Below are 12,085 nucleotides of genomic sequence, written 5' to 3'. Positions count from 1 at the left end.
CTTTAGCTGCGTCGTGGCGCCTGTGATTAAATATTCTAGTCTGGATGGGAGATTGCTGTCCGCCTGTGCAGAGAAAGTAGCCTGTAGTGAATATCAGAAGAAATGGCAACTGGTATTGTAACGTGACAGTCAATTGAAGGTGCGTACCTATAACAAAGACACGGTGCTGATGTAGGCGATCGCCTATATGCTCATCACTGGAGCTGATTCCGTGTGATGCTGTCAATCTCTGCTTTTTCTCTGACGAATGACAAATATGTTTGACTTTTCTCATAAATCATCAGCTTCAGATATGGTGTTACTTGTTTCTACTAATTTCAAAACACAAGAACTGATCAAGGTGTGTACTAGTTATAGATGCCAGTTTATTGGCAGACAGCGTGGCGAAAGGTTTAACTGTTATATGGACCCCCGCTTGTTGCAAAATATAACTATCAGCTGAAAATAGGCATGGTAGGATGGAGGGAAATCGAGCAACATTGGACAAACCTGAGCCACATAGGTTAATCTGACTGCTGCTGCTGCTGCTGCTGCTGCTGCTGCTGCTTTTATACGCTACCTGACTGAACCTTTTTTTTGTTGTAAAATTGCACAACCATCTTCAACGAAAGGACTTTCAAACAATGTCCTAAAAAAGACTGTGAGGAAGTGTTTCTATATTTGGCCCTATTATGGGTAAAAAGGTAACAACTGACCCAGAAAGAAGGCTGGTTGGAGTTGTTGGAATCCAGGACAACTGCAATGTCTTAGGGAATCTGTTGGTGTATAATTGACCATGCACTGTGACTTTACTGAAGTTGTTTGGTCTCCCCCCCACCCCCAAGATGCTGGATGAAAACCATCATTTAATACAATGCATAATGGATTACCAAAGCAAAGGCAAGACAGCTGAATGCACACAGTGAGTGTTTCTTTTTTTTTTAACTCCTGACTGATTCCATATAAATGTCATGAAAGTCAATAAAAAAAGCTATGTATTGTTTTCCACCTTCAACAGGTATCAGCAGATCCTGCACAGAAATCTGGTTTATTTGGCCACAATAGCAGATTCAAATCAGAACATGCAGACACTACTACCTGCAGTGAGTTCTCCAAGAGGAAGTAACAGTATATGTTCCCATCTTCATCAGAATAATGCTGTTCTCACATTGTTCACATGTTCTCATTTTCAAAATTGTCAATATCAATTATACATGTATATGTGATCATATATTTGTGGGTAGACAATCAAGAAGTAAACATTCAATGTTCAGGTAATTGATTGAAAAATTGATTGACTGATAATGCTACAGAACCAAAAGAAAAGATGTATATTTAGTAGACAATAGTTTATATAGAATAAAGGCATAAGGAATTGGAGGACAGCAATTAGGACACATATTTTTCTGGAGCTGGAAAAATATGTGAGAATATCTCTTTTTTTTCTAGCCACCCACTACCAATATGTCCTTGGTCTCTGGAGGGATGGGCCAAAGTGTGGGACAATCTCCAAGCAACCTCAATGACAACATGGCACCAGGACTTCCCCCCACATCAATGATGCAGAGTCAAATGAGCAATGGTGAGATATACAGACAAACTCTGGCTCACATGCACTTGGTTTGCACACATACTTTTTCCTTTTGTTCCCCACTCTTTCATGGTTGTTTGATCCTGAATTGGCTGCATGTTTGTCTGTCACAGTGTTGCTTGTCTTTGTTGCCTGCAAATATTTTACGATCTTATGTTTAGCTCATGGTCTGACAGTCAGAATTGTTTGCAGCTTTTTTTCTTCTTTTTGTGCCTAATATATTTTTCAATAAATCAGTAATACTCACCAGTCAATCCTTCAAAGATTACTGTAAAGATGAACTGAATGTGGGCCCATGATTAACATGATGTGGCCCCGCATGGGAATGTGCTGGCTGCTCTGACTGTGCGTGTGTGTCGTCAGGCCCGAGCCATGCCCCCATGCAGCAGTCTGGTCAGGCACTGTCGGCTATTCCCTCCGCATCCCTCAGCCTGCCAGCCAGCAGCTACGGCAGCTCAGCCTCAGCTTCCGGTTACAGCCACTCTGCGCCCTCTTCCCAGGGCAGCATGATCCAGGGTCCTGGGTCTGGTTATGGCTCTTCTTCCTCTTCTCCCTCCACACCCTCATCCTCCTCTCCCTCCTCCCGCAGCAACCTCAACATGCAGTCTAACCAAGGTGAGCCTGTATTTCTATGAGAACAGGACTAGGTTAGTACTTTGAGGCCTATGATTTGAACACTCAAAAACACTTAAGACTTGATTATCATTAACTTTATACTTATGATGTCCCATTAGTTTTTATTTTGATCGTTAGGTATGATCCAAAATGTGGCACTCAGAAAAAGGGATTGCTGAAAGTCAGGCATTTAAAGTGAGATATAAAAAAGAACTATGAACTACCTCAAACTGTATTCCTGACAAAACGCCTATTGATTTGGCCAAAACATTCGTTTGCTTATATGTTTATCTGCAATCATCAATCTGCAAATTCCCTCCCAGCTAATCGCTACCATCAAATAGGCAACACATTCAGTTCATCAAAGAGGTTACCTGCCTTCTTCCTTCTGCTCCAGGTTTTACCCTGCCAATCTCTAACTCCTGACCCTGAGATGCAGCCCTCCTCTCCCTGTTTGGATATCTGTGTTTATGCATTGACTGCACTAACTTTGTTTGCATTTTCTACTTCTGAGCCCGCATCTTGAAAGCATCTCCTCAAAGAATGTTATTCTTTAAGAGACCCCTTACTGCTTTAAACCGTTTTTGGCTTTTATTGGCGTTTTTGGCTTTAGACTGTTCATGCACATTTCTGCCAATGCTGATAAATTCCAATGCAGGTATATTCCTTTAATGTGTCTGTGTATATTAATGAATGAGATCTGTCTCCCCCATAATCACACCTCCTTCACAGTCTCCATGATGCACCAACAGTCTGCCACTCCACACTACACCTCAGCCCAGGCTGGGGGCCAACACTATCAGGGACAGCAGGCCATGGGTATGATGTCTCAGAGACCAATGGGATCCTACCGTTCTTCCCAGCAAGGTTGGTGGTAAGACTTCTTCTTGCCGGTTTGACGTGGACATCGGTTTGTTGCAAGGGCTGAAGGCATAGATGAGATACACTATAAAGACAAAAGTATTGGGACACTCCTCTTAATCATTGAATTCAGGTCTTTCATTCAGCCACAGGTGTGTAAAATCAAGCACCTAGCCATGCAGTCTGCCTTTACAAACATTTGTGAAGGAACGGGTCATTCTAAAGAGCTCACTGAATTAAAACGTGGTATTTTGATAGGATAACACTTTTGCGACACATTTATTCTCTCCTAGATATTCCACGATCAACTGTAAGTGGTATTACTGCAAAGTGGATATCTTTAGGAACCAGAGCAACTCAGCCAACTCAGCCACGAGTGCTGAGGCGTATAGTGTGTAAAAGTGGCCAAAGCTCTGCTGACTCGATAACTGCAGAGTTCCAAACCAGCGCTGGCATTAATATCAGCACCAAAACTGTGTGCCGGGAGCTTCATGGCATCGGTTTGGATGGCCTAACAGCTGCATGCAAGGCAGTCATGGCAGTCTGATGGACGAGTCCGGGTTTGGCGAATGCCAGGAGAACGTTACCTGCCTGACTGCATTGTGCCAACTGTTAAGTTTGGTGGAGGAGGGATAATGCTATGTGATTGTTTTTCTGGGGTTGCCCTCAGACCCTTAGTTTTCCAGTGAAGGGGATTCTTAATGCTTCATATTACCGAGTCATTTTGGACAATTCTGCTTCCAACTTTGTGGAAAAAGTTTGCGGAAGTCCCTTTTCTGTTCCAGCATGACTGTTCGATGAGTTTGGTGTGGAAGATCTTGACTTGCACGAACAGAGCCCTGACCTTAACCCCACTGAACACCTTTGGGATGAACTAGACCGGAGATTGCGAGCCAGGCCCTCTCATCCAACATCAGTTTCTGACCTCACAAATGCTCTTCACGATGAATGGGCAAAATTCCCAAAGACGCACTCCAAGATCTTGTAGAAGAGTGGAAGCTGTTCTAACTCCAAAGCGGGGGCCGACTTCTTATTAATGCCTAAGAATTTGGAATGGGATGTCATAAAAGCTCCTGTAGGTGCAATCTTCAGGTGTCCCAATACTTTTGTTTATATAGTGTAGTTTGGACTAAAATTGTCAAAAGGGCTGCCTTAAGTGACTCTAGATGCCAGTCTCATTGTGTTTAGTTTAATTGAATTGCTGATTTTGTTGCAGATTTACTATTTGTGTGAGCATGGTAGTAGTTTTTTTCCTTCAAAGATGTGATATTAAAGGTCTTCAAACAAGGTTATCCCAGTTGCCTTCCTTCAACTTTAAGAAGCCTACAGGAGATGAGACTTGTGTCACATTAAGTTCCTGTCTCTGTGAATCACTTAACTTGTGCTGTGTCAGCATATGTCTAATAATAGCTCCACCCAGTCCTATTAGGTCTTTTAAAGGGTGTAGACTTGGCACATAGTAACTGAGATGCTATGAAAAAGGATTTGATACTGTTTCCAGGGCAACGACCATGATAGATTGTCCTCGTTCACCCTAGTACATTATCCCTGCATGACTGGGGGAAGAGTTTCCAGAGAAAAAACTTTGTTATGGTGTTGTCTCCATAGCTTAGCTGCTCCTCGATTGGTTGTGGTGCCGTTGCCAGGGCTCTTCTGTCATCCCTGGGCTCCGGGTCACATTCGGAATTCTTTTTCCTTTTTTTTTTTGCAGTAGTAAGGAATTTTTCAAGCTTCATCACTGTATTTGGCAACATTTGGGCCAGTTGTGGTTTTCAAGGCACTTATCTTGTCCCTGGCTCTGATGCATCCTTAAGAGGGTTTTTATTTGTATTTTTTATTTATTTTGTTCGATGAAATTGAAGATTTGAATCTTGAGTTTCTGCACACCACCACCAAGCAGAGATCGGATTCTCCCTGTGAACTGCCTTTCTCTAATCCTCATTTTCTCCTTTTAAATTACACCTCATTTAAATCTGTCATGGATTTATTCATTATAATCTCTCCACTTTAATTATTGACTCCTAAAATTGGGTTGGCACGTATAGCTTCTTTCATTTAAGTAACCACTGAAAATAACCTTTATCCTGCAGTACATAGATTGTATTGTCATATTGATTCCCTCTATTTTTATCTAATATTAATAGCCTCATAACTAAACTATTTTCAAGAAAGCTGGCCATAATGTCTGTTATGATCTTTTGTTTTTTTACTTCATGATTCTTAATTCGCAGACAACAAAAGTGCCTACAGTAAGTGTCCTTTCACAGCCCCTTAAGTCTCCAACTCAGCAGCCAATTGGTCCAGCCGTCTGATTTAAAAATCGTGGTGTCGCCTGTCTTTCAGGACCTGCACGGCAGTACATGGGACAAGACAAGTTCTACGGAGAGCAGTATGGACACACTCAGAGCTCCAGCGAGCCCATAAACCGGCAATATTACCCCGATGGTAATAATTGTGCACATCCATAAACTTCATACACAGAGCTTTCAAAAACACAAAGCCACAAAATAGCTCAGGCCCTTTCATTTAGGCACTTATCTACATGCCTGAGCCAGATTTACTGGTGCTTCAGCTCTTCCTCCTAGTCACAATCTTTTCTCTTATGGTGGTAGTTGGAAAGTATTGCAAACAAATGCAAAAGCCTGACATTGGTCTCAATTCTGTTTTCCCGCAGTGTGTCTGTATCCATACTGTCCCCTTTGGAGTGCCGAAATTTCAGATTTCAGAAAGTGCCAAAGCAGTGTGTTGTGAACAAAGCACAAACTTCCTCCAGGGCGTTCCTTTTGAATATTGAAGTGAGAAGCCTTGAAAATGTTGTCTGTGCTTGAATTTTTGTCGTTGCACATGTATTATAAATGTTTTGGCTCCAATCTGGGAGTAATAATTTCCCGTCTATGTAAGTGGATTTTGCCTTTGCAAAGACAGTTTTTGCACATGTTAAAACAGTTTTCTCTACAGGTCATGGGGAGTACTCGTATCAACAGTCTTCCTATGGGGAGCAAGGCTACGACAGATCCTTTGATGAATCTTCACAGCATTACTATGAAGGAGGTAGCAGTCATTCATTCTGCAATTTTAAAACCATGCTTTAAGATGTATTTTCCTCCACTCTCCCAAACTTAAATCATCTAAATATTTCTAAACAAATTAGTACCACTCCATATGAAAAGTGAAATTACTTACACCTTGTGTATATTCCTCCAGCTAACTCTCAATACAGTCAACAGCAGGCTCAGTATCAGCAGGGCTCTGGTCAGCAGCAGGCGTACAGCCAGCAGCAGTACTCCTCTCAACAAGGCTACAGCGGACAGCCACAGGGATACGGTTAGAAAAACCCGTACAACTGTAATATGTGCATTTAAACACACACACACACACACACACACACACACACACACACACAAACAATACATAATTGAATTGAATATTACCCCTTTACAACAGGTTCTGGCCAAGGTGGATCCTCCCAATATTCTCAGTATCAGCAGGGTCAAAGCCAACAGTACAGCTCCTATCGCTCCTCCCAAGGAGGCCCTGGAGCCCAGGCGCAGAGGCCCTATACTTACGAACAGGTACATAGACTTTAATATATCTCAGATTTTGTCTTTGCAACATTGACTAAAACTCATTTAACATGGGAATATATGTATATAATCCCTGATATGGGTATTTTGGATGGATTTTACAGTTCATTTTGTATTATTGAACAAGAACAGTGCTTCCTTTTTTAAATTCAACTATGCTATCAACTTTAAAGCATGAGTACAGTATTTAGAAAACTACTGTGTAGCTTAGATATGCTTTTGTATCTCATTAGTAACAGAAAGGCAAAGAGAGAGTAAACAACACAATGTATGAAATACGATCTAATCTTTGTTTGAATAATTTTACGTTGCAGGGTCAGTATGGAAATTATCAGCAATAAAGGTTCCAGCTTGTTTTTCTGTTAAAAGAGAGTGAAAACAGGAACGGGTCTACAGGGACATGCTTGCTCAGCTTGATCAGGAGATCTGGCTGCATCAGAATAATTATTGTCTCATTAATCATCTTTCTAGCCAAGAATACATACTCAAGTCAAATGTGATGCTTGTGTCATCTGTTTTGCTCCCTACAGTGGTCGTAGAAACAAAGTAGTCAATTTTAACCTTTTATATGGATCAAATAGGGTACTAAAAGTAGCAGTATGAAATTTGACGAGCTGAGCCAATTGACTTAATACTTCTATAGTTTTTCTGTCTATGCCTTTCATGTGTCTTTTAATGTGTATTGTATTTTAAAGGCCTCTTTTTATTTATTTTTTTGGTGCACAAAGCAGGCTTGTGAGACTTAAGATTTAAAAAAATAAAAGATTAGCCTTGAAGGAATACATCCTGATGTTTATACTAAAGACTAATCAAGCTCTTGCTTTAATTCCTAGTTGAGACGCTGTTATATCTGATAAAGGAAATTCATTTTATGAAGGTGAAAATGTTGGTCCTTAAACCTGAATTCATCAGGGAGTTTGTCTGTGTTAGTCAAACTGTGATGTGTTACTGTGTGGTCTAACATTATGTGTTTTCACTCTATACTTATGTCTTTCTGAGGTAATAGACACAGTAGTTAGCCACCCGATCCAGACTTAAAGGTGTGTATCAGTATCCATGATAGTCATACATCGTGGCAGTAGTTTTGGTATTTATTTCGGGTTGCATTGCTCTAGACAGACTACAGTTATTGTTTTGTATTACGGAGTTAAGAGCTCTGTCACAATACTGTGATGCCAACCATTCATTATTTTACATTAAAACACATTGCCACTTTGCCTGCACTTTATTTTGCAGATAAAGTGTATGTTTTGTCAGCTATTTTGTGTTGTTGTACAATTCAGGCTGTTTTAAATGAATAATCCTCAAAAAGCCAAAGTAACCCAGGAACAGAATGGTAACGCATCCTGCACCTCTACTTTAAAAAGTGCAATACACTCAGACAGTCATTCATGTTGAGGTGGCTTTTTATACTTTAATTCAATTTGCATTATATTTTGACAGTCTTTGTTGTCAAAGGTTTGGATTATCTAATGTTATGTTGCAGGATTCAGATGTCATATTTACGAACATTATTTCTGTACTCATGTGACTTGTGGACAGATGTGAACTTCATCACAAACACAAAACTTACTACTTAAACATTATTTTATCTGTGAGCACTTTTATTAACATCTTTCGTATAACATGAACAAAATAATGTTAAAAACAAGACACAGGGTTTCAAAGGATAATTTATAATACGGTTGTTCGTTTATTGATTTGATAAAGATATATAACACCTCTGGTGATTTCACTAATCACCTTTTGTTACAGCTTGAGCAGTAATGAGGATCATTAGTATATCTGTGAGGGTCCTGCTGTGCAGTATATTCTGTAGTAACTCAACTTATCTCAGATGGGTAAAATAACATAATAGTTGTAGGGTTAAGGAAGAATGGGGGAAACCTGGCTGTCAAACAGCTGAATAAAGATGTAGCTGCAACTCAACAGGGACAATCACAGGCTTATCTATACTACAATGAATTTGTATCAGTGTTTTTAATTTTTCTGTGAACTGAACATGTATGGCAAGTCTTTTCTAGTTCAATGTAATGTGTACATGTATGCACTGATGTGGTTGGATGTGTGGTATGCCTTTTGGTGTGTGTGTGTGTGTGTGTGTGTGTGTGTGTGTGTGTGTGTGTGTGTGTGTGTGTGTGTGTGTGTGTGTGTGTGTGTGTGTGTGTGTGTGTGTGTGTGTGTGAGTGAGAGGGACAGAGAGAAAAACAGTGAGCAAAGTTTGGTGTGCATAATCCAAGTATGAATGTTATGTATTTGTCTATTGTAAGACTGCATTGCCTGATCTTTTCTGCTGTCTTTTGTTACTGTTTGTTATATAAAAATAAACTGACATTCACCTTTTGTATGTCTGCATTTCATGGATTTAATCAGGAAATGTATGAAGTCACATCATAATGATGGTAATATTATTATTGTTGTTGGTGGTGTTATTATTATTATTATTATTATTATTATTATTATTAATAATAATAATAATAATTACCCTTTCTGTCACCGAGAAACATCTTTAATATCAAATTTAAGAGACATGAGTTAAAATTAATGTATTTATTGAGAAATAAAAACAAAAGGAAAAAAAACAGATTGCCTTTAAAAGGATCCCCTTTTTGACATCTGTGAAGTATACACTTGCATAAAAAGCAGTTTCATGTACACTTGGGAAGGCTAGTTCTTTAGTATTGACTATATAAAATATCCAATTATTTTCATTCGTCCTGCCCACCATAATTCACACGCACTCCAGCACAGAAGGTGGCGTTAAAGGGCTGAATCGCAACAGCAAAAGGGAACAGTATTTCACAATCGAGTAAACAAACGTTCCCTTCACGGGTTCCGTAGTTACCCGTAGCGTACTCAGTAAGCGTGCAATGTTTTAAGACGTGTCAAAACGATTATAAAATAATGTTAATCCATCGTGAATTAACTTTATAACGGAGCCAGTGGTAAACCGGATACTCTCCGGTAGAATGAACATTTGTTCTCCTACTAGTGATGTGTATTGAGGCTAATAGACGTTAGCCGTGGTGACTTTGTGAGACCGTCCTTAGCCAACACATATTTGGTATAACTGATGTCTATCTTTTGAAAGGTACAATGTTGGCAACGCTGTCAAGAGTTAAAAGCCCTCGATTTCTTTCTCCGGAAATACTTTTAGGATACATATTAGGACAAGAAGTCGGAAGAAAAACGGTTACCTTGTTAAGTCACAGTTTACCAGTATCTGCAGCATGGAGGCAAAAAGTCACCGCTGGCACCAGAGATGTCAGCACCACCTGCACGCTGTGCGCCAAAGTCAGAGGAAACCCGAAGAAGAAAGAGCTGTCTGAAAAGAAGCTGGTATGTGTTTGAGATAGCGGGATTCATTTTTCACAACCTAGGGTTTTAAACTGACCTACAGAAGGGATACAAACAGTTAAGGGCAAAGGCTTGGGTGGAGTCTGTCCACTACCTCATATGTGGAGACTCAAGGAAATAAACAAACGCCTGCTTAATAGTGTGTGTGAATGAAAACAGAAACAGATGGAAATATTTTTCTTTCCAGTCTTAGGTTAATTCTCTATGAAGATAAGACTAAAACCATATCCCTAGGAGTATAGAATTAACTTAATTTTTAAATGATCATTTGTAATAAGAATATACTACTGTCAAATTAATCTATTGCTGATTTTGTTCTGGTACAGCCCTTGTTAAAACATTAAAAACTGAAAAATATGTGGTGTAATTAATTCTAGTGTTGTGCTTTTGATGAATTACAGTGTGGATTACTCTCTAAGTATTTTTTTTATTTGACCCACAGACCCGTCATTTTGTAGACCATCGCCGTGTGAAGCTGATTGCTGGCTCTGGTGGTAAAGGAGTCTCCAGCTTTCACAGCGAGCCGCGAAAAGAGTGGGGTGGACCAGATGGAGGGAATGGAGGAGATGGGGGAAGCATCATTATGAAGGGTAAGTTTGGTGTGAGGATCCAGACATGGCACACTTAATTTATTTGCCATGTGTTCTCTACAATTATCACATTATGTCTTCAGAAACAAACATACTAATGATTTTACAATTCAGGTCTACCCACTCTGCTGGCTGGAACATGTTCAAATCATTGTTATCATCAACGTCATATCAGTCATAAAGCTTTCTCTATTCTTCATCAAGCCAAAACGTGATTCTGTTTGTAATTAGTAATTTATGTACTTTCAGCGGACAAATTTGTCAAATCATTGGCGCAAGTATTTCCAATTTACAAGGGAGAAGATGGGCAAGCAGGTGGCAGCAAGAACTGTTATGGCAAGAATGGCAGTGCAAACTATATTTCTGTGAGTCCATGAATTTGATTATAAATGACATGACAGTTATGTTACCCACTGTCTAACCATTGATGATGTGTTTCCTATTATCAAGGTACCTGTGGGCACAGTGGTGAAGGAAGAGGGAGAGGCAGTGGCCGACCTTTCTGAGCACCGCCAGGAGTATCTGGCTGTATTTGGGGGGGCCGGTGGGAAGGGAAATCGGTTCTTTCTTTCCAATGAGAATCGTGCACCAATGAAAGCAACCCCAGGAGTGATGGGCCAGGAGAGGGTCCTTCAGCTAGAGCTCCGCACCATGGCTCATGCTGGACTGGTGAGAAAAAGCTGCTTATGTTTGAGCTTTGATAGGCATATTTGTTTTGAACTCTAAAAATGTAATGAACTGACATTTGAAACATATTAATCCCATCAGGTGGGATTTCCTAATGCTGGAAAATCATCATTGCTGAGAGCCATCTCCAATGCCAGGCCTGCTGTGGCTGCTTACCCTTTTACAACACTCAACCCACATGTAGGAATTGTCAATTACAGGGATCATGAACAAGTTGCAGGTGGAGAGTGATTCATATTCATTATTTTAAAACACAGTAGTAAAGATTAAAAGGGATTTTGCTCATCCTTGAGTGTAATATATATGTTCCACTTTTGTCTTTGTCCTGTGTAGTTGCTGACATCCCAGGCATCATTCAAGGAGCCCATCTGAATCGAGGCCTTGGCATTTCTTTTCTGCGCCACATAGAGCGCTGTCGTTTCCTTCTCTATGTTCTGGACCTGTCTTCCCCAGAGCCATGGACTCAGCTTGTGCACTTGCGTTATGAACTGGACCAGTATGAGCCTGGTCTGTCCCTGCGTCCTCAGGTCATCATAGCCAATAAAATGGACCTTCCTGAGGCCCGGGAGAAGCTTGAGATTCTAAAGAGCCACGTCACCCAGCGGGTCATCCCTGTGTCGGCTCTCACAGGACAAAACACGGAGGAGCTCATTCTCCACCTCAGAGAGCTGTATGACGGATATCTCCAAGGAGAAGGTAGTGGGGAAGATAAACCCACAAGATGGTAGTCAAAATTTGTTTGTCTGATATATTGATGACATATATTTATACTTGACATGGAATGTTTTTAAATTGCGTAATAAACACAAAACATAATTCAA

General features: G+C 40.3%; 3 protein-coding genes across 11 annotated transcripts in view; 2 read left to right on the top strand and 1 right to left on the bottom strand.

Annotated features, from left to right (window-relative positions):
- LOC134867845 (calcium-responsive transactivator-like) overlaps positions 1-8,957 on the top strand; it is a 9,294-nt gene extending 337 nt beyond the window's left edge. The window contains exons 2-11 of the mRNA XM_063888706.1: positions 825-901; positions 998-1,082; positions 1,429-1,561; positions 1,934-2,185; positions 2,918-3,052; positions 5,390-5,491; positions 6,005-6,097; positions 6,251-6,370; positions 6,491-6,618; positions 6,945-8,957. Of these exons, the coding sequence (XP_063744776.1) occupies positions 825-901; positions 998-1,082; positions 1,429-1,561; positions 1,934-2,185; positions 2,918-3,052; positions 5,390-5,491; positions 6,005-6,097; positions 6,251-6,370; positions 6,491-6,618; positions 6,945-6,971 (1,152 nt within the window). The 3' untranslated portion in view covers positions 6,972-8,957. The remainder of the gene's footprint in view (positions 1-824; positions 902-997; positions 1,083-1,428; positions 1,562-1,933; positions 2,186-2,917; positions 3,053-5,389; positions 5,492-6,004; positions 6,098-6,250; positions 6,371-6,490; positions 6,619-6,944) is intronic.
- LOC134867655 (transcription initiation factor TFIID subunit 4-like) overlaps positions 1-10,080 on the bottom strand; it is a 26,945-nt gene extending 16,865 nt beyond the window's left edge. Inside the window, exons 1-5 of one of the 9 annotated variants that reach the window (XM_063888421.1) lie at positions 9,828-10,080; positions 6,478-6,602; positions 6,230-6,344; positions 2,907-3,131; positions 1,818-2,199 (exon numbers count right to left, since the gene is read on the bottom strand). The gene's annotated coding sequence lies outside the window, so the exon portion shown is untranslated. Of the gene's footprint in view, positions 1-1,817; positions 2,200-2,906; positions 3,132-6,229; positions 6,448-6,477; positions 6,603-9,827 lie in introns of those variants that run through there. The other 8 variants (XM_063888396.1, XM_063888440.1, XM_063888412.1 and 5 more) reach the window with 8 other exon arrangements.
- Positions 9,437-12,085, top strand: mtg2 (mitochondrial ribosome-associated GTPase 2). Its single transcript, XM_063888628.1, has 6 exons — positions 9,437-9,969; positions 10,430-10,577; positions 10,827-10,942; positions 11,028-11,246; positions 11,346-11,484; positions 11,598-12,085. The coding sequence occupies exons 1-6, from the start codon at positions 9,727-9,729 to the stop codon at positions 11,990-11,992; spliced, it is 1,260 nt and encodes a 419-aa protein (XP_063744698.1). The 5' UTR covers positions 9,437-9,726; the 3' UTR covers positions 11,993-12,085.

Source organism: Eleginops maclovinus, chromosome 1, assembly GCF_036324505.1.
Source record: "Eleginops maclovinus isolate JMC-PN-2008 ecotype Puerto Natales chromosome 1, JC_Emac_rtc_rv5, whole genome shotgun sequence".
Lineage (NCBI taxonomy): Eukaryota > Metazoa > Chordata > Actinopteri > Perciformes > Eleginopidae > Eleginops > Eleginops maclovinus.
Note: the sequence above shows the minus strand (reverse complement) of the source record. Positions and strands in the feature narration are given on the sequence as shown.